This window comes from Pholcus phalangioides, unplaced genomic scaffold (assembly GCF_987345545.1).
Source record: "Pholcus phalangioides strain wild (caught in Gottingen) unplaced genomic scaffold, Ppha-v1.0 ptg000009l_1, whole genome shotgun sequence".
NCBI classification, from domain to species: domain Eukaryota; kingdom Metazoa; phylum Arthropoda; class Arachnida; order Araneae; family Pholcidae; genus Pholcus; species Pholcus phalangioides.
Genome location: NW_028301602.1, coordinates 61,132,955 through 61,159,054, shown reverse-complemented (window position 1 = coordinate 61,159,054; position 26,100 = coordinate 61,132,955). Strand labels below are relative to the sequence as shown.

Genomic DNA, 26,100 nt, shown 5'->3' with positions numbered 1-26,100 from the left:
ATTTTTTAACTGGTTTTTGCAAAAATTTGATAATTAATATTAAAATTTTAATTGAAATCCATCAGCCGCTTCATTGTCAAAAAACAGAATTTTCGAAATCACTGGGGTAGATTTTGTTTTCATTGTTTGTGGAAATGAGCTCGCGAACACAAAAAAAATTGATCATGTCTAGTCCGACTTGATGTCACTCGAATTTCTAATTAATATAATCAGTAAAAAATGATTAAAATATATGTTTTTTCATGATTTCGTTACCATATTCAGGGGAAATTACCGAGAAAAAGCCTCGTGCCAGAACGTAAACAAAGTTATTTTTCCATTTCATTCCAGGAATAGATGTAACATTACCAAAATATACATTGTTTTCTCTTGTCTGATACATTTGGTATGGATTATGGCACATGAGTGCTCTCAGTTTATTTTTGTTTTATTTTCACACTATGTTAAAGAGGGTAGGCGTTTTGTTTGTGACAGGCGGGAAGTTTTTTTTTTAACTGAAACTTTTCAGCTGCAACATCGATTAGGTTTCACCGTGAAACAAGCGTGAACTTCTGTCTCTCTCTCTCTCTGCTACATTCGATTAGCTTCTGTACTAATTAATAAAAAAATACTTTTGTGTTGCAAGTAAACGTGCGTGACAAATGCGGCTGTGAAAAACAAACTCCAGGATGTTACTAGCGGTAATATTTTACAATTTTATATATATATATATTTATTTATTTATCTATAATAATTTTACCCATCAAGATGTGTCAAAATAAAGGGGGTGTCACGACCATTGAAGCTTCCAAAAATCAATTTTTAATTAATTCACTTCATTTGAAATTCATATGATAATTTACTGCGTGTCAATCGGTCAATTGTTTCTTTTAGAACTGAAGAAAAAATGAAATTGTGAAAGTGCGGTGCTTTTGTAATTTGAATGTAATTTTCTCCGATTGCTTAAAAGAATTACTTGCACTAAAATTCCTGAAATTTCGTGGGAGTTTTCTTTACAGCATGCGTTGGTGAAATGAACCTGTTTCCACACAAATGTCGCGCCCATTTTTTTTTAATTTTCCTGATTTGAAAAAAAAATTCAATATTTAAATTTAATTTTTTCAAATAGTTCTTCCCATTAGTAAATTAGTAGAGCGATGGTTAATTTTATCAAAGCACTTGTGTAGTTTTTTTGAATCATAGTAATCATTTAATTTTTTTTTAATTTTTTTAAATTTAGTAATTGGAAATATTTAATTATTTTTAAAATTATCTATCCATGTTGTAAATAGCGTGTAAATTAGTGAACAGAAGGCAGTACTATACAAGCATTACACAGAAACAAGCTTCACGTTAGGCTCACAACACGGACACGCATATCCCAACATGTACCACTTCGTTAAAAGTTCCACACAGGAACGAGGTGCATGTGGGGTTTAGTAGTAATGGTCTCACGATGAATATTCCTTTTATTCTTTTATGAAATGCGTTACCGTTCGTTTTTTTATTGCCTCCGCAATATCCCGCAAAACAGTACCCTTTTACTGTCCCGCCCTTCAGCAATTTCAGCAATAATTAGAAAATTTGTCGAAAAATGTTTTATTATTATTATTATTGGCTACAAGTACCGATATCCTATGTTTGGTATTGCAATTTCTCCCGACAAGATATGGTTACCGTAAAGTTATAATTTTTATTTTAAGGGTATTATTAATATAAATTATGAAAGGTGATCATTTTTGTCGCACTTCAGTCATTTTCTGCACATAAAGGCTATTAGAACGGAACCCATAATTTACTGCCAATTCTGAACGGTAGCCTTCTTTTAATACTCACCGAGCGGTTGGTGCGCCAACCCTTCGGTGTTGGACTCCCTGCGATAGCCGTTCATGTCGCCGTTTCTTTTGTATCACCGCGTCAGGAAAGTTTCTGACAAGGACGAAGCGGGTATCGAACTCGCGACACCTCTAAACATCCTTTGGTATTGCGAGTATTTTATCGAAATGGGCTTCCGTGCCCTTACAACAGTTGAATTATTTTCATTCAGTTAGAATTAAATAATTAAATTATCAAATCTGCTTGCGAATTCCCCCCCCCCGTACCATCATCGTGGACCACTTCTGGCCCGTGGACCAGAGGTTGGGAAACGCCTGTTTATTAAAACTTGGCCAAAATTCAATGAAAACGCAATTCTTACCTAGTCAGTCCTCGTTGTTTGAGCTTTTATTAACTTATTGCAATTTCCATGGAAGTCAGTACTTAAATTTTTTTGAGATCATTACTATGTATTCACCTTCACCTTTTTTTTTCCGTAGCTTCTGATTTTCATCTTCCCATCAGCCAGTTTTCGAGCCAACGGCCAATTTGATACATTTGACAGCGGTACAATGTTCGGTGGTTCAATAGGCGGAGTTCCAATTGGCCATTTCAGCTTCTCCAGGAGTGGAAGACAACGTTCCAATGCCTACGCGGTTTCATTCGGAAACGCCGAGGTTAGTCTTTACAAAAAAACTGGATGGATGCCTCCAGCTATTCCACGCGTAGCCGTGCCTCCGAGAGAAATCGTGCCTGTTGAACCTGTGTACACCAGTCCACCGCCAGTAACCGTCCGTGATTACCCAATCATAAAGACCACGAATTACGTAAAGGACTACAAACCATCGACAGTTGCTCCCCCTGTCAAGCCGAAACCAAAACCCTGTCGAGTTAGTCATCGGCCACCGAAACGGACAACGAAAGCCCCTTATACTCCGCGAACCTTATACACTGAAGCAAGCACGAAAGCACCTTATTATCCTCCGCGAACCTTATACACTGAAGCGAGCACGAAGGCACCTTACTATCTCCCACTAAAAGTATACACCGAAGCGCCTTACAGTGCACCAGCCGTCGAACCAGTGAAAGTTATCGTTGATGACCTCTATTACCAACCCAATTATGAACAACCAATACCCGCAGCCTATCCTCCGGCAGATCCATATCCTGTAACAGATGCACCTACGAGACGTCCTGAAAGACCGAGGCCACAAATCTTTCCTGACAGAATGATTGTTGAAGATCCTTATTTTCCTCCGGATCCACCACCAAAGCCGGCAGTCTATCCACCCGCAGATCCAGTAGCTAATACACCTACTAAACGTCCACCCAGGCCTCCCATCAGAGTCCCGACGGTGCGACCCAATCGAGTGTTCCCTACAAGAAGGTTCCCAAACGGAAGGCCAACGATTTCTCCTCCCTTTGAGCCAATCGGAAACTTTCCGGGATTTTTCGAAATACCCGAGGCGAGATAAATGATAAACATAACACCTATAGGCAATAGCCAAAATCATCTTCATTCACTGAATTAACTGTTTTAATATGATTCTCTGACCCATATAACGAATCCCTGCGTGAATCAAAACTAGTAATTAAGTTGACTAGTGGAAAAGCTTACTGTGTATTGTTTTTTCTGATAAAATAAAATTAGCAACAATTCCTGTTTGAATTGGTCTTTGCAATGTTCATTTTTTTCGTGTAGAAACATTAATTTCGATTCTCAACGAGTTTTCAGAAGATGCCTCATGGTAATATGGTCAATTTTTGAAGTGAAACTTCTTTAGCCAGGGAAGTGAATTTTCGTGAGGGATAGAAAATTCGTCACAGAATGAGAAACGTTGTCTTTTCCCCCTTCAAAACCCGTTCCGTAGCTTATCGTGTGAGAAGTTCCGAGAAGCAGATGGGTTGTGGTGGGGGAGATGTCAGTAGTGATTCGTGTAAGAAAGTAAAGTTTGGGGGAGGGGGTGGGATTTGGACTTTTTGTGCGGGATGAAATCCATAGAGGATAATATCTATAATTCTCCTTTTTCTTTCCCTTTATTTCTCTTCTAAGTTATTCTTATTAACTTTCCCTACCCGTTGTGACGCCCCCTGGCCACGCAAGGGTATATTTAACTCGCGAGCGCAAGTTTTGCGACGCCACAGTGCCAGCTTCCAATTTTCTGTGCTGTCATAACGCAGAATACATCCGGAGCGCTTCACTTTTTTCTTGCTCTTCACTCCTGTACTAGACTTACAATTTACCTGTACCTTGGCAAAACCATTCTATCAACAATGACAACATAACCGAATACAACCACATCATTTGATATTTGTTTATTGAACTATTATTTCGGTACTTGCGCATAATCAGAAATTTCACTCTTCTTTGCGCGTAAAATTCTTTTGTGAAAGTTTATTGTCATTTAAAAGTCGCAGTCCCGATATAAAAAGCCCCCCCCCCCCTCATTCTGTTTTAAAGCCAATCCTTATAATCGCCAGAAATTTTTAGTGAACAAATCTGCCTCACATGGGATTTTTAGCGGGATATGATTCCATATAACGCCAAACTCGTTTGAATTGCACGGGGCTGATGATGCCCCTTGGGGTTTAAGGGAACAATAAGATCAAGTGGGTCAATCACATTCCCCTGTCATGTTTGGTGGGGGGGGGGGGGGAGGTTTTAAGAAAAATTAGCGGTAAACAAGGTCAATCTTATTTAAAATTTCTGTATTCAATTTTGATTAAGATTGCGTCAATGAAATCTCAACCTTTCATTGAATGAATTTTTATTCAATTACATTGATGTGTCGGACTATTTTATCATGTGTGCAAGCTGTTTTTAATGCATTTCTAAACTTCATTTGGCATAGATGTGAGGAGAGGTGAATGTTGTCATGTCAAACCTAGAAGTTTCACTTCTATCGAGCGAAATTCTCACACATTTTTTTTTTTTTTTGTATATTTCCTCTAATTTCGAACAGAATGAAACGAATATCGCTCATGTTCTGCATAGTTATACAGGGTGCATAGGTAACACCACGCACGACATTTTACTGACAAACCGTGGATCCTAAATTCATGCTTCCATAGTAAATAAAAGTAAACCCGCATTTAATGCTGTCCCAAACTTTCTCCGTTTTTCGAATTCAAATATCACAGCGAATATCGCCCTTAATTTGTTAAAAGTAGTGACTATTAGCGCATTTGTTAATAGCCATTAAAAATTGTACTTGCCCCTATTGCAAGATGTTCGGGGCTCGATTCATGATGGAGACAAACAACTTTTTTTCCGGAATTCACCTCGGTATGATACCCTAAAAATCTCTTGATTTGATTTAATATCAATTGGCATATTATCAGAACTGTTTTTGATTGTGTTCAAAATGAAGACTCTGGAATTTTTCTTTCCATACTTTCCTTTAGTCCCCTAACGTACGAGCGAGATATCTCGGCCTTGAGTAAATGGAAACGGTGTATTTTTGGTCTCTCCCTCTCTCTCTCTCTCTTCCCCTTCTTTCGAGTCTCTTCATTGGCAACCCTGTAAACGAAAAAACTGATTTTTTTTTTTCCTTCTCACCTCAGCATTATTTTCTTTTTCTCTCTCTCGTTACGGTTTGACGAAGGAAATAAAGATTGCTGGGAGAGAGGGTAAAGAATGGAAAACTTCCTCTTCTTCTCGACTTTTCTCCATTAGTTTCCCTATACAGGGTGATTCAACGTGTTTGTCCGTAGGTCCACCTCCCTACGTAACCGTTTACTTTAGAAGTATACTTCCAACTACAAAAAGTTATCAAATGACATGCGGTTCCTTTGAATGACGTAATTTTTTGAGGGATCGTACGCATAAAAAATAAAAACCACCAACCTGTTATACTGTCCCCGTGTGCTAAAAAACCCAATTAAAAAGAAAAGTTCTTGCTCTATTTCTCTTCCGGCCAACGAAAAAAAATTCCACGTTTCCAAGTGCAATATTCGCTGACATATTTGAATTCGAAAAATAAGAAGAGTTGCGAAAGAACAGAATAAACTTACGGAAAAAGCTCTTTTTCTTTATTTATGCTGTCCCCAAGGCCTGTCATTTAGGGGGGGGGAGCTGGCTTTTGAAAATACACTATATATATATATATATATATATATATACACACACATACATCGAGTACATGTGCTTTGCCCCCCCCCCGGAAAAAGTTGAAATGACGCCCCCCCCCCCCCCCCCCCATAACTTTTCTCTGATCCTTGAATCCAAATATATCAGCAAATATTACACTTAGAAATGTGAATTTTTTTTCTTTTACTGGCCTCAGAAGAGACAACAGAGGCAACAACTTTCTAACCAGGTTTTTAGGCACATGGGGACTGTATAAAAAGTTAATGTTTTTAGTTTTTCTTGCGTACGATCCCTCAATAAAAATTACGTCACTTAAAGAAACCGCGTGTCTTTTGATAATGTTTTTTAGTTGGAAGTATACTTCTAAAGTCAACGGTTACGGAGGGAGGCGGTCCTACGGACAAACAATTTGAATCACCCTCTATGTTAGCAATAATACCAGTTTTGGAGATTTATCTCTGGTACTTCATTGTATCAAATTCACATCGCGTAGCTTTGTTGCCAAAAGTCCGTACTTAAGAAATATATATCAGATATTTTTTTACCATCAAATTTTTATCATAATTTACCGAAACAATTTCAGAATGGGTAACTGAAGTTTAGCAAGTCCCCAATTGTCCTATCATCTTTATTCGTTTTCTTAAAATTTTCATTCAGGAATCTTCAAATGCCATAAAGAAATATTAATCGATTCGCATTTGGCTTGAAATGCATTTCCAATTTGTCCTTCAGTTTTATAGCATAAATCACGCTATTGTTTCAAACTGTCCACACGATCTTTGTGAAACTGAATTTTTTCATAATAAATGAGACGACGAACCGCCAGCGTTTGAATAAGAAATAAAAGCCCAAAAAAAAAAAGTGATTCTGTCATGAATAACCAGACATTGTATTCAATGCAAATTTATATATATGTCTATAAGGCGGAAAAACATGTTATAATAAGTTCTGATCAAAAAATGTTTCTAGAAAATTCATAGAACAAACATGCTCCTTGTACTGAGATAATGACTGAGATCACGAAGTCTCTCTCGTAAAGTACATTAAAAATCGTGCGAAAACCGATAAATAATAATATTTATCAGAGAATATCAATAACATTCCACTTGATGGCTTTTATTCTTTTCTCCATGTCCTAAATATATCTGATCGTAGAACTATTTTACTATATACTAACACTATTTAAATATACGAGTGTCTTCTAGGTGATTTGTGAACACTAACAGTATATCAGCACACAGTGAATGAAACGTGAAAAAATTCTAATTTTATATTTTTTTTACATTTTTTTATTCATATAAAACAAAACAAAAAAATGGGTTTTTTTTAAAGAAAAAAAGACTTTAAAAAATATTTTTGAATAAATTTTTACAAAAAATAATTCATGGTTAAATTTTTTTCAATATTCGTATTGAAATTGTCTTTGAAGCATCGAATAAACGTGAAAGTAAAATTAAAATCAAAATCATGAGTTTTAGGAACCAAATAATCATTGCATGAAAGGGAAATGTGCGAATCGTAACGAGGAAGTATTAGAATGCATCGACATCATCATCATCATGATCAAAGTATGGCAGTATGAGATGTAATATACAATCGTTGTGCAGACGTTAGGCGTTGTATACTTCGATCTTCTCCAAGGCCTATAAGAATATTCAGAAAAAGATTCTTTTTTAATACGTATAGAACCTACTGTTGTCATACTGCATTTTCTGTTCGATATCGAGTACCAGACATCGAATCCTTAACTATGGGCTAACATTTTTCCGTATAAGAGAAAAGATACATGTTACTCACCTAAAATTTTGATTGACACAATCTTCTTTTCTACGGTCATCTTCCTTTGAAGTTTCCTCCATAACCACCACCACCGTATCCACCTTTGCCGCCTCCGTATCCACCACCTCCATAGCCTCCATATCCTCCTCGTCCTCCTCCACTAAATCCACCTTTCATTCCGTATCCACCACCTCCGTATCCTCCTCTGCTTCCTCCGTAACCTCCTCTTCCGCCTCCGTAGCCACCTTTACCGTAGCCTCCACCATAGCCACCACCACCATAACCTCCTCCACCGTAACCCCCTCTGCCTCCTTTTCCTCCATATCCACCTCCACCTCCTCGGTTGCCACCATAGCCGCCACCGTGTCCACCGCCGTAACCACCACCACCATATCCTCCATAGCCTCCGCCACCATATCCTCCTCTGCCCCCGCCATATCCACCTCCTTTGCCTCCATAGCCACCGCCGCCGCCATAACCTCCGTATCCTCTATTCCCTCCTCCGCTAATAGAAATCATTTTATAGCCACCGCCACCTTTGCCATATCCTCCTCGGCCACCATATCCACCACCACCACCATAGCCGCCACCTCCTCCGAATCCAGTACCCGTGGTAGAAGCGAAGGCTACCAGCAACATGAAAAGGAGGACCTAAAATAAAACAAAAGAAAATTTCCGTTAAATTTTTTTTGAAATTTCCTCTTCTTTTTTTAAAGTAAAACTTCTATTTTCATTTTCAACTTGACATTCATGTTCAGTAACTCAATTAGGTTTTTTCCCTGCGTCGTCACGAAAATATCAGTTTACCTCATTGTATTCAATACATTCAATCAATATATTCAAAAATATAATCAAAATTTTATCAATTATTGATATGATATTTCAACAGTTCTCATTACATTTAAGTTTTAAAGAATTGAAGAAAAAAAGCATACAGTTTTGATAAATTCTTTCGAAAAAATTCATATCTTCTACAAATTTTGAGTCTACGTGTTTTATATAATCTGTGCATCTCAGCAAAAGTCGTTGAACAAACTTAATAAACATTTTGATGTACTTAAATACAATACTTATGCAAACTATACTCTAATAGAATGTAAAATCTCTAACCACCCACGAAAGAAAAATTCTCAGAGTCTACAAATTCATTGAATTAACATAACTTCGAGAATCTGTAAATGGGATTAAAGGAGGCAAAAATCACATTTCGAGATTTTCTTAATATAATCTTGATGAAAATTGGAAACTGCCAATTGACGTTTGTATTAATTTATTAAAAATACCATATAATCTTAATTCATAATTCAAAAAAATATATTAATTCTTCCGTGAAAGCACAACAAGAAATTATCAATAAACTCTTCAAGTTATTTTCAATTCATATCCCGAATTCGGATTTCATGATATTATTATAGATAATAGCTGAAAATTAGTTCAATTATTTCATTTTTTAAGCATTTAACGAAATCAAATATTCTCGAATGATGTCAATTGCCTAATCAGACAATGTTTTATATCATGTATTCAATTTGTCTTCCACAGCACATTTGAAAAAAGAAACTAATTTTAAGAAATATTGCAGTCGAGCGAACGAAAATAAATTAAATTTTGTTCATGGACATAAGTTTTTGAAGATAATTTTATTACGGTATCTCTATGCTTCCTTCGGGGGAGCGCAATATTTTGAACCCAAATGTAATTTGCTGCCAAATAAAATCATAATACATAACAGGAATCATGTTACGAATGTTATTTATTGTGTATTCGGAGTATGATCTATTGTGCATTGAATAAATTTTGTATTGCATACTTGTAAGTAAATTTATTCAACTTTCATACATTTTTAAAACAATAATTTACTTTTGGTTCACCCTGTACATACTTAATTCTTTGTTGTAGCGATTGTTATAGCAACTCGTGCTCACAGTATCCCCATCCCCATATTTGGTAAGACGGTAGATAATTATAATGAATAATTTAAAAGAATTATTTAACCCTTTAAGCGGCATTGACAAGATATCTCGCCACCGTAAAAGCCTCTTATTATTGACCAGCCCAGATGGTTGGTAAAGTTGATTTCTCACTGAAACACTTCTCCCTTTCCTTAATTTACACCTACGGAAAATCGGAAGGAAGCTTGCTCCACTAAAAAAAGATATGATATTTTGGAGGGAGTTTAGTGATACCTGCTGTGTCATTTCAAATGTTAATAGTAAAAACCAGAAAATATGCAGTTATCCTCATGACAGCCTACATATTCTTAAAGACACTATTCTGAAATCCAAATGAATCTTCTTAAGATTTAAATTTTGAAACACTTATAAGGTACAAAACCAGCAAAATTTTACCCATCATAACCAATATCTCTTCTCTTGTAGTGTTATTCATAATTTTTATAATTATAGACATTCAGCGAGTATGTAAATCCTTGTTGTGACCGTTTGTTAATTGGCAATCTTTTATTAATTGTTTTTGAAATAGCTTCGATAATTTTTTTTTAATGAATCACAAAATAATGAAATTTCTATTAAACTTAATAACTATCATATTAAAATATTGATATAAATTATTCATCGCTAAAATTTAATAAATTGAAATTCATACATTATTGAAACATTAGTTATATTAAAATTTAAGCTGATATTGCGAAGTCATTTCCTTATTCCTTTATTATAACGGAGACGTTCAGCATTAGAATTTCAATTATTTTTTATGCGTTTGGCATTTTTCGTGAAGATTTTTGCAATCATTTTCTTTTCTACTTCAAATGAAAGGGGGAAAACTTATATAACAAAAAATTATTTTTGATCTCTATGTAATTTTTTAATGTTGTGTATTTAAATTTTTTATGGAGAACTTTTACAGAAAAATTAAATCTTTAGCCTTAATACAAACTAATTAAGAAAAAGTGGTTTCCTGTTACTAACCTCAACGTATTCAATAAACTGCGAAATATTTTGAATTTTTTTTGTGAACTATGTATTACAATATTATTTTTTAATTAGGGTTGTGCCGTGCATGCAAACCTTTCCCCGGACATTTCAACACGGCTCTAAGCCCCAATTTCAAAATTTACAAAAATTTCAGGATAGAAAATCAAATTAATTTGCTTTTTATCGACCTTGACATTATATTGACTTAAATCGAGTGACATTAAGAACATGTCGAACATTATAAACATCACTTGTATTTTCCAACAACATAGCACATGATAACAAGCGTTATAAAAGTGTGGTTTTATGACGCCGTGAAAAATTTGTGCACTACTGATACAGCCAGAAAGTACTACACATACCGGTACTTCCAAAAAGTATTCAAGAGGTGATATCTACTGAAAAAAGTATTTCCACAACTTTTATATCTCGTTACCGGTGAATATGGAAATTATTCATTTTCTTAAAATATATTTAAAGAAATTATAAATATTATTCGAAAAATTATTAATGTTTCAGACAAAATGCATAAACGCTCGCTCACCAGAATCTTCATGATATCAGCATTCACACAAGACTCGTATCCCAAAAAAACGCTTCGATTCTTGATTTCTCACGTTTTGTATGACATGCTTTCATATATATATACATGTTTCCACTAACAAAAAAGAAAAAGAAAAACCGAAAGTGGGGATAATCCAATGAAGATGAAGAAGAACCACGACAAGATGGGGGAGGAGAGAGAGAGAGAAGATGGCTTCTACAACATCCGTTTAGACGCGTCCAAGATGACGTTACCTGTTCGGGCCTCCAAGGAATCGTGACGCAACATCAAATCAACATGCATATCTTCAAGGCGGTAACTCTCTTGAACATCCTCTCTCTCTCTCTACAACGATTGCCGCAACAACAACGACCAATGATATCGTAGCATCTTTCGAAAAGTTTCAAAAACAAGAAAAGAAAATGAACCTTGGTTTCCTAAAACGAAACTGGTTTCGACTTCATTTAAGAAAAATAATTTAAAAAAAGAAACCATCAAATTTTGAATATGGGAAATTTATTAAATTTAGTCATCCTTCGTTATACTGAGAATTTACTTAGATGATAATTGGCCTTCTTTCTGGTTGGTCATATAAACACTATCATGTTGTTCCTTGTTTTTTTTTTTTTCTTCTGTGATTCGTGACTAGGAAATTTCTAGTTGACAATCATTGATGCTATTTTTTGGTAAATAAACAAACTGCTATTATAAATGCAAGAAGAAGAGAAAAAGAAAAACAAAAGCAATAATAATAAATCAGTGTAAATTGTTTTCTCTCTCTCTCTCCGTTGATTGTATATACCTTGAGAAATGAGTATGGTAATGCGGTCACACAATTTACGATGACTCGATTGTCAAGTTGTTCTAAACTATTCTACTTTATTTTCTTCGTGTTCAATTTGTGGAAACTTCGGCGAATAATATGTTAGAAGATTTTTTTTAATTTTTTTTTATCTTCTAAGTCCTTGGTGGTCTACGGATGGCAGTGGTATAATTTTCTTATCTTTGCATTTCTCTGATTTCCGAACCGGAAATGATCATTTCTATATAAAATCTTAAGTTAAATGATAAATTTTGGTATTTTTGTGCTTTCATACCAACCAATCAATCATCCACATTTGTATTAACCTTCTAAAATCAACTCGTTTAATTTTTTTTAATCAATATTTAAGTAAATAAAAATTCATCAATTTGCAAAAAAAATTCAGTATATATTTCTCATTTTATTTAATTTATTGTCACTCGATTCGATTATGAATTATTTAACGTTAACATGTTCAATATTTTGTATTAATATTTACCAATTTGTGATAATTTAATTTCCATGAATAATGTAATGATGCAAAAGATCTTCAGAATCCTATGATGAATAATTAAGCAAATAACTAATCGTAATACAGACATGATACAGTCTTAAATTTTTTTTTTCATTTTCAGACTAATTTTTCATGAATAAATCATGTGGTTCCGTTCCATCTACAAAATTTTTTATGTGAATATATATATATATTTGAGCACAAATATTTTAAATCAGATTAAATAATTGTTTTGGAACAAATATATATATATATAATATTTTTATTAATTTTTAAACTCTCCATGATAATCATTGGTATTCAATACAAGTATAAAAGATATATATGTGTATAAGAGTCACCTTACTTATATTTCACAATAATTAAATTCAGACAATGCACTTGAATTTTTCACAATATACTTATTCGTATTGTAATTGATATATTGATATTGATTGATATTGATATTGTATTGATATATATATACATATGAGTCTCATTTGATTATGGTTATTTTCTTACTTTAATGTGAGCATTATAGTACAAAAATATAAGAAATTATTTATAGACCACAAAAAATTATAAAATCACTTTTATTTATTTTATTTCATCTCTTTAAAAAAAGTACCTGACTGCTTCAGTGTAAAATAAAACTAGGTTTTTAATAAAAAAATAAATGACTAAAAAATGTATTCATATAATAATGTTTTTAAAAACTACAATAAAATCATTCATATGTAATAAAGATCTGGAATTTACCATACTTGAGACAAACAAGAAATTTTAATACATATAACCACACGTAATTTTTTACATTTTAAAAGTTTTAATTCAAAAGCTAGTCTGATTATTTTCATGATAAATCAATTTTTTTCTTCAAATTTTGATTATTTAATGATATTTTAATACAACAAATGATGGGTGCGGTAGCCCAGGTCGATAAGATACTCTCCTAAAGTACCAAAGGATGTTTAGAGGTGTCGCCAGTTCGATACCCGGTTCGTCCTGTCAGAAAACTTTCCTGATACAGGGGTACAACAGAAACGGCGACATGACCACAGAAAAAATTACTACCGCAGGGAATCCCTCATCAACGGGTTAGCGCACCAACCTCTCAATGAGTATAAAAAACAAACCTGCCGTTAGAAATCGGCAATAAACTGTAGGTCCCGGTCTAATTTGCCCTCGTGTGCAGAAAATGGCCATTGGGCGACAAAAATGATCAAATGACAATGAATGATAAATTTTAGATCTTTCCTTCGTGTTATTAGCGAACTTAAATCTGCTTTAGAATAACTTTTGAATATTATACTTAGAAATTTAGTTTTCAAAAGTTTGCAGCAAAAGTGAAAATATTTTATACTGTTCAAATTCGTTATACAACTCTTTCCTTAATTCCTCCCGTTAATGAAAATAAATTATATTAAATATTCCACATTTGAAAATTTTCCGTCCTTTATCATTAATTATTCTCCGTTAACAAAAAACTTTAAATTTCAATTTTTTGCGATGAAAAAAATCTGAAAAAAAATAAGATGAAGCTATTAAATAAAAACAATTTCTTAAACAATAATCTATTCATCATCGAACAGTGTAAAACCATAGAATACTGTTCGACACATGGATAACATTCATTCTTACACACACACAAAAAACATGCACAACGTGCAAAATACAAAACTTTCATTTCAAAAATAACAAAAAACGAGTAGTAAAACAAAATGTTTCTTTTAAAAGAATTTTCTATCCAAATAAAAAACACATTTATGTTTTATTTTACAATGCCTTTTTTTGTATTGTATCGACTATTATTTTCAGGTCTTTGTTTCCTTAAAGGTTACTGGTGAAAGTGGTCAGTGAATTACCACCGTCCATGATAATAGTAGATAACAAAAGAAGACGAAAGAAAAAAACAAAATAGCTTCTTGTTGTTCTATTCAATAAAATCCTCTTCCAAGCGAAACGATATAATGAACATTCATCATTTGGAGTCAGTGCACCACTTATTTATTTCTGTTTGGCAACCTTCACATACATATGTTTATATATTATAATTGTTTAATTTACTTGTTTAACATAAACCGTTTAAAAAAAAACAACTTAAGTGAGCACTTTGTTTAAGAAAGAACAATTATAATACAGTACTTACAAACTTCCGTTTGTAATATACCTTTCGCTGATACTACTAAATAATTCAAACGTGATATAAGTTATTGTTTCTAGCGTATTTTGGTATTCTTTTGTATTCGGGTATTATACTGAGACACCGATGGCCTTTTAAGTGGCCATGAATTCTATCTACGTCCTTGTAGTAAACGATTCTACTTTGTTTCTGTTTTTTATATACTAATTTTACGTACAATGTCTAGAAATTTCTTACTTAGAAGGGAAAAAAATATGTTTCGTGATTTTTTTTATGGTATTTTTCATTCGTTATTCGCATTATTTATTATATCGGAGACGTTCAACTACAGAATTTGAATTTTTTTTTAATATTCGGCAACATCGTTGATTTATACGTGCTTGACAACGTCATCACTTTGAAATTTTTCAAGACATGGGCGAGACAGTTTTCCTGAAGAAATATCTGCAAATATATTCTTCTCTACTTTAGGTAAAAGTAGAAAAAAATTAAATAATATAAGTTATTTGAAATTTGTATATCATTTGTTTCATATTGTATGTATTTAAATTTTTCACGAAGACCTTCCAAGAAAAAAAATAAATTTTTAGCCGTAATACAAACTAACTGGTATAACGGTCAATGTGATAAATTCAGTTATTATATATTGAGCATTTTAGTAAGTTTGGTGAATTTCCCTCAATTATTTTCATTGGGGTGCGAAATACCGTAATTTACTGCGTATAATCCATGTATTCCATACGAAAAAATATCAGTCCAGAGAATGTTTAGGGCTGGTCCGATTAATCGGGTCGGTTAATCGATCATTTGCTAATCGAAGTTAAAAATTTTGATTGAGTCGATTGACTCAATCAATCCGATCAAAATTCGATTAAAATTTGTATTAACAGTTTATACTTTTACATGATTTATTTGACTGAACTGATTAAATGTCTTAAATTATGTTCTTGTACATGATATTTCAGATAAGTGGCTGTATTCAAAACTATTTGGATCAATATTTTCATCAAATTTTTCAATATGACGAAACGTAAGTCGAATCAATGTAAATTAGTGATGATTTCTAAAATTTACTGATTTAAAAAAAAAACGACAAGATTGAAGTTAAGTAATTCCAGGATTTGAAAGCATATTCAGCATATCGTCCCCCTTATGCTAGGGACATGAATGTGCAAATTTTGACTTTTGGGATTATCAGCTGGTTGGTTCACTTACTTTGCTAAGTTTTGCCAGAAACGCGCAAATGCGCATCTCCTATTGAAATACATTTTAAAAAAACATTTTAGAACAACTTCCATAGAGTAACATGGAGAGAGATACATTCGAAAGTCATTTTCCAAGTTCTAGAAATTTTAACATTCATATTTCTGGCAAAGGGGAGACGATATTTAATAGCTTCAAGCGGGCAGCCTTTTACTTGTGTGTGTTAATCTATTTCTATATATATTTACATTCATCCAGTGGATAGATGCGTGAAAACTGAATAGAATATGTTTTTATACCCCATCAATTGATATTACATAGTTACCAACGCTATTTGCCGTAAATGAATAACATTTGAAAATATTCAACTAAATTCGATTAATCGATTAAATTTTTTTTGATTAACCAGTTGAAAATTTTAATCGGTTCCCAGCCCTATTTTTTCTTTCATGAGAGGTTGGAATAGAGATAAGTTGTTGTTTTTCTTCAAAACTGATTCTAATAAAAATAATTTTTCAAAGATTTGTAGATACTGTTTATAGATGTGAGTAGAAAAAAAGAGTTGACTTCTCTTTCGGGCAATTTTCTTCTCCAAGAAATGTGGCAAAAAAACCTCTTAAATCATTTAAGATTTCATTATTGATGAGCGAAATTGGCATAGTTATTTGAAATTTACATGAATTTTGTGGATTTTACACCACTGGGGATTACACGTGTCAGTTTTTCTTGAAGTAGCGAAATTAGCACCTGCGATTACGTGCAGAAAATTGCGATGAGTCAAAGATCATTAAACGACCCCCCCCCCCCCCAATTGTTATACGGGAAGATCATTACGTTTGAAAAAAGCTAACTTCATAAGAGAATTACTATTTTGACAGAATAAAAAAAAATTATGTTATTCATTTTGTTATAACACTAACAAATGCAATGAAAATGAATCAGGTTAGAAAATAATAGTATAATAGTAAAACTGGAATAATAAATTGTTATGTATTACAATGCACACATATGTATCGAATTCTCCAATACATATTAATAGTATTAATAGTTAAGGTGAAACACAGTTTTTTGACAAACGGAAAACGCGTACTTCGTTATTTTATTTGCAAGAAAGGGTCAGAATAGAGCTGAATTCGGACGTTGTAGTGGATTAGGTGTCCTTTCTTGGTCGTTATATTGGATGAAAAATAACGCGATAAATGGGAACGCATTTTTGGAGATATTGTGCTGGTCTTTGTAACGGAACGATCGCAATAACGCATGTTCCTTATAATGAGCGTCGACTTTAGGTACATTGCCGGTATATGCTAGAATAATTTTAAACATGATCATTTGCAAACCATTAACTACTATAATTTTCATTTAAAAAATTTCATGCAAAAAAACGCGAAAATTAAAAACAAAATATATTTACATAATAATCAGATCTATACCTACAAAAAAGAAATATCTAATGTAAATCATTATTATTACACTATGGAGAACAAGTTTCTACGCGAAGAAGACTCTTTGACCCTCCACGATATAATACAAGAAAATAATACAAAATCTACATGTTTATATCATTATAAGATACTATCATAACCTTTTTACATTGTATAAAATGTTGTTTCTCGACCCCATAGATTAAAGCCCTCAATCAAATAAAAAAAAATGAGGAAAAACTATATTATTAGATAGGTGTAATGAAATTCTCACCCACTATCAAAATAATAATAATTGGACTGTCCATTCTGAATACTAAATAAGTGACGAAACGACCGATCGTGATTTGTTGTTGGTATACATTACTCGAATTTCTCCTTGACCCTAATAGTTAAGAAATAAAAAGTAAAAAAAGATCTATAGATCGGTTATTAGTACGTCTAAATACACGGACAAGCTGGGCCATCGAGAAAGATCAAAGGGCAAGGTGCTGCACACCTTCATTACCATACAGCCCCGTGAAAGAAAACGCTGTATGAGAGTATTTAATGTTATAATACAGTAATTCTCTCTCTATCTATCTCTCGAAATGTATATTTAAGAATAAAAGATAGAGAAAACGGAAACGGGGTCAAGAGACATCATTGTTCAGGGAACCCATGGTATCGGAACGAAAAAAAATGATGGAAAAAAATCTCCATCTTGATGGAAACTTATATGTGAACAAGAGAAATGGGTCACTTGGCTCGGACGTCTATAGCCGTCAAGCCGAGCGCGTAGGTCCAATGTGAGGTACGAAATGACCTTCAACCACACGGGGAATTGAACCCTTGTCAAAATATAAAATACCTCTTTCATATACTCTCTTCCAGACTTCCTCAAAAATAAAACCTCGGTTATTGAAGTCCGTTCTACTATTTTTTAGTTTTACAATACACCGGAGATTCATTTGTATTTTGTGAAAGAATAAATGATAGGCCGTCAAAAGTACAGGTAATGAGATAGCGAAAACAATCATCTTTTTCTTTTTTGAAAATAGGACCTTATTTTACACTTTTGTTTTTATTCCTTTGTTGAAATACAACGGAAATTGCCACAATATTAGGTTGTGTGAGTGTGTTAATGTGTGTGCGTGGGTGCTATACTCATGTTTCGAAGTAAGAATAGAGTTGGTAAATTATCAAAACGTTTTCCCTCTTTCTGTGTCCATTTAAATATTTCTCAAGCAAGTTTCATGTGAGAATACACTGAACATTTCTCTTTCGAGATTTATGCTAAAATTTTTTGGAACTAATGAGTCATTGGTATGAAAATTTGTCGTTGACTTCTCGAGAGAGAAAAAAAGCATGTGAAGATCTCTTTCAACTTATTTTAATTTTTCTTTATTCGTTTGTGTCTTTTCTTGCCCTTGCTCTGTATCGTTCCAATTTTAGTACATGTATAATCCGAAGCGTAGTGCAGATCTTACCCTTGGTGAAAGTTGGAAATAATTCCCATGTTCCAGAGAATACCCCCCCCCCCCTCCAGAAGCAATATCCACGTCCTAAGGAACCCTTCAAACAATTACCGTGTTCAAAGGAATCCTTGTGGTGATATCTATGGTCTAAGAAGAGCCTTTGAAATAATATCTATAGTCTAAGAATCCACTCACACACTAAGAAGCATAAACGTTGAAAAAAATAAGCCCTCGAATATCATGCGTCTTCCAGGAATCACCTCGAAAATATCCATAATCTCATCAGGAAAATGCCCGTGTTCTATAGAACGCATGAAATAACATTTACTTTCTAGAACGAGGATATTCAACGCTTGGTACGCAGGCTGCTTGTAGCTCACTGAGGAGTAACGTGTGTAGTCAGTGGCGGATTAAAGTCGGTCGAGGCCCCTGACGTAAAAGGAAATATTGAGCCCCTTAAATTAGGAAAAAGTGTGAAGTTTTGGTTTTTCGGGGCCCTTTTTGTAGTCAGGGCCCGGGCGCGCGTCCGGTGCTCCCGCCATTTAATCCGCCTCTGTGTGTAGTATAGCTGAGCCATTTGAAAAAGTCTCTCCACAAATAGCAATCAAGCCTACAACATTTTAGAATTGACACAACAAGCAAAACTTAACCTGCCGAATTGTCTGTTTTCGAAATTGGAAAACAGACGGCAACACTATTTGCACACATAACAAGCGTTCCAAAGAAACAAATTTCACATTGGGTTCACAACACACTTCAACATGTACCATTGACCCCAATTTTTTGGCAAAAAAGTGGTTCCATATCCATTTCAGACCCGAGCGTTCATTTTTTAGAATTTTCAAAATGTTTCTGCAGGTTTCATATTCAAAACATGTATTAAAATCAAAAATGTCTCAGCAAATCTTTATTTTTTTTATATCCGTTTTCTATATCATTAATACAATCACCTGCACTGTTTTTCTATTCCATACCTCGTGGATCATACTCCCCTGCGATGTCTCGGGTAAGCCCCAGTTTAGAAACGGTGTTCTTAACAAATAAAGTCATTGAGAAAGATTTAGGTGGGAAAATTTTTAAAAAATGAAATATAGCATTAGGATGAGTGCTTTGTAATAGCGTAAATCCCTACATCTACTTCAGCGCAATCTGGATTTCAATAGATATAAACATTTGGTTTTGAAAAGAAAAAGTCTTGCTAAAGGTCAATGTACCCACAATTCCTCACGTCCTATTGAGTATCTTTTCCCATCATTATGTTTCTAAGGATAGCAAAAAAAAAAATTAATTTCTCTCGTCAATATAGAATTGATGATCGTTTGAATGGATGTTACCCAAGGTGAAATGCGCGTAATTTGCTAATTCCTGTTCATTTCCGTCTCTTGTGCAACTTAAGAGCCTCCATCATTTTCAAAATCTTACGGCAAGTTGATGACTTATTTCTTTTAACACCTACGGTAAAGAAAAGAAGAAAATTGTGACATTTATAAAAAAAAGTCGAACTTGTATTAAGCGACGGAAAAACCCAATGTGTGAGTTGGTATTTGAGCTGTTCCGTTTCTAGAGTTTACTTTATTCATAGACCTTGAAGTGGCCTCAACACTTCTTGATGATCTGTAGTTACAACTTAGAAAGTAGTTAAATTATTATTATTATTATTATTTCTTCATTATTTGACTCGGCTTTGAATTTTAAGAACTGAGAAAGCATTCGAAAAGCTAAGATTTTAATTTATTAATTATTTCCATGCATTGCGAAGTATTGTTATATTCAAGAAATATACGCATACATTTATTTAATTTTTTAGCTTATTGGGCCATCAAGAAAATTCTGGATATTTTCCTATACTTGTAAGTTTTTAAACAAAGAGAAAAGTTTGACTTTAAGTATAATTAAAGTGACGCTACTCAGCTTAATTACACTGACACTACTCCGATGTAGCGCCAGTTGTGGTGGACGTATTTCATTGGAACTTGGTATATATACGTTATTTGGTCTATGACAGTGCTTCTCACCGTTCCCTTCGCCCTAGCCATAGTTCATCCGCTGCTCCCCAGAATAATCCAGTACATATTCTGCGTCTATAAAAGAACTATTTCAAAGCACTGAGAGTAGGAACACATCAATATCTCCATCTCGCCGCGACGCCCCTAGGAGCCGCAGCGCACACTTTGAGAATCGCTGGATTATGGGGAAAATATAACCGCTATAAAAAGTGCCACTTTTCCACCTGGTGGTCGAAAAGTGAATTACTTTTTATTGAATCTTTCTTTTCCCCGTGGTCTATGTATCCTATATACCAAGTTTCATCAAAATACCTCCTTCGGAGTGGATGTATACGTCTGAGCAGTGTCAGTTTAGTTTATTTATAACGATCCACTGTAAGTAATTCAGGGATATTCATGATTCTTTACAGATAGATCTGTTAACAAATATCAGAGAAAAAGAATAAAAACTTCAAAAGCCATCGTTTTTCCCCAACGATTTGATGTTATTAGCAGCTTTCGATGGAATACATAGTTCGAAAAAAAAATCAGTTTTGTATGGATGGAGCAGTCCTAGACTCATTTTCAAGGGCCGTAACACGGCCTACTGGGACCAGGGTCGGTCTGATTTCGTCCAACCCAAAAAAAACCCTGGTGAAAAGACCAACAAAAATAACACTTCAAAACTGCACTTACACGCAAATATTATGCTTTCTCGGCTTATTGTATTTTCATACTCTATCTAAAGAGTAATACATTAATAAATCCATGTATTTAATGCAATTTCGATTGTAGCGGTTAGAGAGGAAAAACCCTTAAAAAACACATTTTATAAACCCATTTATCATATTAAGATGCAAAATGATTTCGCCCCCCCCCCCAGAATTTTGTGTAATGAGCCACCACTGATATAATAATTACATAAATAATTGCCATACATTACTAGGTCTATTATATTTATGGAAGCTGCGGTATATATAACTTGCTTTCCTCATGCTCTGGTATCATAAAGGTTGCCGTCAAGGTCCATAGGTTCGAATCCAGCCAAGAGAACATCAGAAAAGTTCTTTACCCATCGATCCTGGGGCGGCCACCGACAGATGGCTCCTTCGTTTCCCACTCAACTCCACTAGTTGGAAATTGCCATATGGCGATATATGATTGGAGTTGGTAAGCGGTAAAGTAGTATCATAAACCCAAAAACCTGAAAACTCCGAAAAAACAAGTGGGTTGGATGTTTTCTGAGAAAGCCCGGGTTTCTGCCAACCCTGACTGGGACAAACATTTATTTTGACGCCTCATCGTCATATTGAATAAGTGATCGTGGAATGAATTCAGAGCCCTGACTGGTCTGCCGCCACACCCCCGCCCCCCCAAAAAAACAAAGTTTTTCAAAGCCACTAGTACAGGAAGAATAAATACTATACACCTGGCATTCATGTAACTATTTATTTAGCCTTCAGTTCTGGAACCGGCGCTAAATAGGTCTCAATCAATCTCGGCTATTTGAATAAATCAAAAAATGACCGTGATGCGTCAAAGTTGACTAAAGAGGGCATGATTTCTCCCAAACAGACAATCGCAATGGTTTCCGTGAAATTTTTCCGACAAATATATCGACGGGGTTTCCTCATGAAGGACGCATTAGCTAACAGTCACCACGTTTATAAACCTTAAAGGAAAAGGTTCTAAATGGAAGCGACTACTGATCGTCACATTAATTTATTTTGTCTCATTCAATGGACATGCCTGAGGAGAGTAAACAAAAAAAAAGAACAATTTTTTTTTTGTTTGAATTGAGTGTACATTGAGAAAGCGAAAACTAGAAATTTCCGCTCGTGTTCACAAACACAGAGACGGAGCTCAATCATGATTTCCTGAGTCCAGTCACAAAAGTGAAGTTCTAATGATATTCCTTTTGTTTTGTTCAACAATTTTCTTTTAATAGCAGAAAAAAAGCCTGTCATTCTTGTGATTTCTTTTCATAATGAATGATCACGTGATCTTTTTGAGTCATTTTTTTTGTTTTGTTTTTTCTTTATTCCATCTCCAATGTTAATGCTCACTCACCACGCAAACGAACCATGAAGATGAACATTATGCTATTCACTCTTAACACTCGTTTTGGCCGATTCATCTCAAATGTGCATTATGCTGCTTCTTCTATATTTGTGTGTTCTTCTACAGAAAAAAAAAAGCAATGCGAATTGAATTCATGAAAAATGATTACTCATAAAATTGATATATTATGAGTGTCAACTAATACCTTCCTATAACAAAAGTTATTTTTTCCCCATTAATCTTAATGAAAAGCAGAGAGAAATTTGTGTCAGAGTAATTTATTTGCGAATGTATTCTTTCTCGTTATAGTGAATCAGATATCACAGAATTTCGGATATTAAGCGATAACATAAAATAATTCAATGCTTATCAATTAAATGGTTAAAATATCCAGAGATTAGGCAAATAAGGTACCCTGAATGCTGTTACGTGACAAAAAAATATATTATTGTCAATATTTAAAAAACTATGCGATGTTGTACTTCAGGGAAACACACTATATTTATATGATTTACATAGATTAATTTTCGAATGGGAGACAGGCTCTCATTTGAAAAAAGTTTCTACGCGGAGAACTAGCAGAGCTTTAACACAATACTTACATAAAAATTCAGGCACTTGCCAGTATCACTTCAAAGTATGGAAGACAAATAGCCATAGCATCACCAGTATAACATGAAACAACAACAACAAAGAATAACTCTGACACCGTAAATACTCAGGGCCACACACACACGCACGAAACACGTTCCTGCATGTAAACAATTCGTTAGAAATTCTCTAGAGGAATGCTTATATACGAGGTGCATGTACGGTTAAGTTATATAGTGAAAACATCTCAATATTAGTTTTGAGTCTCCTTGTTGTGCGCTGCGCAACTCCGTTCAACTAGTTTGAATTTTACTTAAGAATAGGGTGATACCGACTATGTTAAAGCAAAGTATTTTATATGAGAATTTATAAGAAAAGTCTTCATACAAATTTTTAGAAACATAATAAACTACCAATGCCAGCATATCAGTCCACTCAACAGCTTCATTTCTCTAATTAAAGCTACAGTGTCGCTCAAGGCCAATCGATGAAAAAATGCAGCAATTCAGTCAGTCGAGACCAAAATTAAGTTTTCCTCGCATATCACATCTCAAACCGCAGACTGCGTCACTTTGCCCTGTTTGACAAATGATTCTTTTGTTTGTTTTCTACGGTAAACACTGAATGGGAATCCATCCATCATCAGAAAAAAAGTGTCATCTATCCCAATAATCGATTATTGAACAATTCGCAGACATCGCAAAAATCGTTTGTTTCCTAAAAAAATCGAGAGGAAAATAAAAAGTAAGGTATTGAAGCCGCGCGATCCCCAAGGACCAAAACCGCATAATTTCATTTTCATATTTGCACGAGTCGTAAAGCTTTCAGAACAAAGAAAATTCCCAACCTCGAATTTTTGCGTCTCAATCATCACAAATCATCAATCTTATTACTCAATAATTGAACCGCATTATGAGGATAAAGACCATGAAAACCTCGGAACAAGTTTGGCTTTATCCAAAAATCAAACGCGACGATTTTATTTTTGAATGTATATAGCACATACACGTGCGATATAATGGCCATTCTCATCTCCAATGCAAACTCGTCGTAAATATCCTTGACATTTTAGCCGTTAGAAGCCATTCGGCCGAGAAAGTGAATCACTAGAGAGTTTTTTTTTTTTCTATTTCTTTAGCGACTAAAGAAATAAAAAAAATGAAGAAAACTGGATTTATCAATAAATCCGACTTTCATTTACAAGGGAAATAAAAATTGAGAAAGATTTCACAGAAGAAAAGAAATGAATAAATCTTCGTTTGCTGCAGGTGTGACCTTTGAACTCTAACATGTATAGATTGTAATCTTCTCCTAATGGCAATTAATGTCTTTCGAAGAAGATCTTCGCGGGTTTCGCAATAAGACAAGATCCGTGCAGACAACTAGCTGCTGTACATTACTTGGGATTTAGTCCAATCTGTGCTGTTGGGAGGAGAAACCCATCCATGCCGAATGTCTGGACCGAGATGATGATGGTCTTGGAATCGGCGGAAATCACTATCATCATCATCAATGGTGACCTTGACATCTCGTTGGAGAAATTTATTTTTTTTAGTCAATGTCTCGCCATTTTCACAATCCATTCCTCCCCAACATGTCCACTATTGTCTCTTGTATTTTACTTCGGGTTTTTCCACTGAAATGTCGAGATTTCGGGATAACTATTGCCCTTTTCTCAAGGTTTTTCTCTCTCTTTGGAGGGGGGGGGGGTGGATATGGCATGGGTAACTAAATTTTTTTTTTTTTTAAATCCACCTTATTTGTATCTTAAATCTTTGATCAAAGTAGATGGAAAATCTTCCTTTAAAGAGACCTTTACTGCTTTTTGTTTTATTGCTCCTCGGACCTTTCCTTCATAGTATCGTTCCTCTCAAGTCGATTAAGATGCTAAACAACGTGTATGAAGTCTTAATATGGTCAATGGTCAAATCAAAATGTGACGGGAGTCCCTGTTGATAAAAGACACGTACAATCTAGAAATAACTGCACTGGGCCTGAAGGCATATAAATCTCATTGTTTATTAAACTGGTGTATGGCCTGCATGCATTTCTTAAAGAAGGAATTTAGGATGTGAGAGCAAAGGCTTTCAACACGCGCGCGTATGGCCCTCCTCCTCCTAAGGGGCCGTTCAAGTATTACAGCAGTAGATTTTGCTCCCCCCCCCCTCCCGTCAGCTCTGCCCCCTACCTCCTAACGCATATTTGGATCGGAGATGTGCGTGGGGAGGAGGGACACGAGCGCTCCTATGTCTCCCCTCCCCAGACGAGCAAAAATTTTTATTTTTTTTTAATTAAAATTTCAGAAGAAAACTTTATATGTTATTATAATCGATTTCTGTTAATTTCGACGCTATTTGAAGGCAAAGGTATTAAAAAATTTCTTTTTAAGAAATTCATTGCGAGACTCATCCTCTTAACGATATATGCTAAACAAATGACCCGCGGACCAAATGTGGCCCTCGGGGTAATCTGATGTGGCCCGCCACCTCAAACCTAATTTCGTAAAAGTTAACTATGTGGCACATTTACAGATCACTTTAGTGACCCGCGGCACAGCTTCAGAACACTTAAGTTGTCCGTGACACAGTTTTGGACCACTAAATTGGGCCGCTGTGCAGTTCTACATCACTCAAGTTACCCGCGGCACATTCCCAAATTACTTGAATGATCCGCGGCATAATTATGGATCACTTGAGTGATGCGCGGCACAGTTTCACACCATTTAAGTGGCCCGCGACACATTTCTAGAGCACTTAAGGGAGCCGGCTACACATTTCTAGAACACTTGAAGGATCCGCGGA

General features: G+C 34.6%; 2 protein-coding genes across 2 annotated transcripts; one reads left to right on the top strand and one right to left on the bottom strand.

Moving 5' to 3' along the window:
* Positions 1–550: 550 nt before the first annotated feature.
* On the top strand, positions 551–3,463 carry LOC149083443 (uncharacterized). Its single transcript, XM_089236735.1, has 2 exons — positions 551–680; positions 2,295–3,463. Exons 1-2 carry the CDS (start codon positions 669–671, stop codon positions 3,267–3,269), a joined length of 987 nt encoding a protein of 328 aa, XP_089092861.1. The 5' UTR covers positions 551–668; the 3' UTR covers positions 3,270–3,463.
* A 3,762-nt stretch (positions 3,464–7,225) lies between these two features.
* Positions 7,226–11,283, bottom strand: LOC149083442 (uncharacterized). The gene is made up of 3 exons (XM_089236733.1): positions 11,141–11,283; positions 7,682–8,314; positions 7,226–7,527 (listed from the first exon to the last, which is right to left on the bottom strand). The coding sequence occupies exons 1-2, from the start codon at positions 11,150–11,152 to the stop codon at positions 7,718–7,720; spliced, it is 609 nt and encodes a 202-aa protein (XP_089092859.1). The 5' UTR covers positions 11,153–11,283; the 3' UTR covers positions 7,226–7,527; positions 7,682–7,717.
* Positions 11,284–26,100: the final 14,817 nt, after the last annotated feature.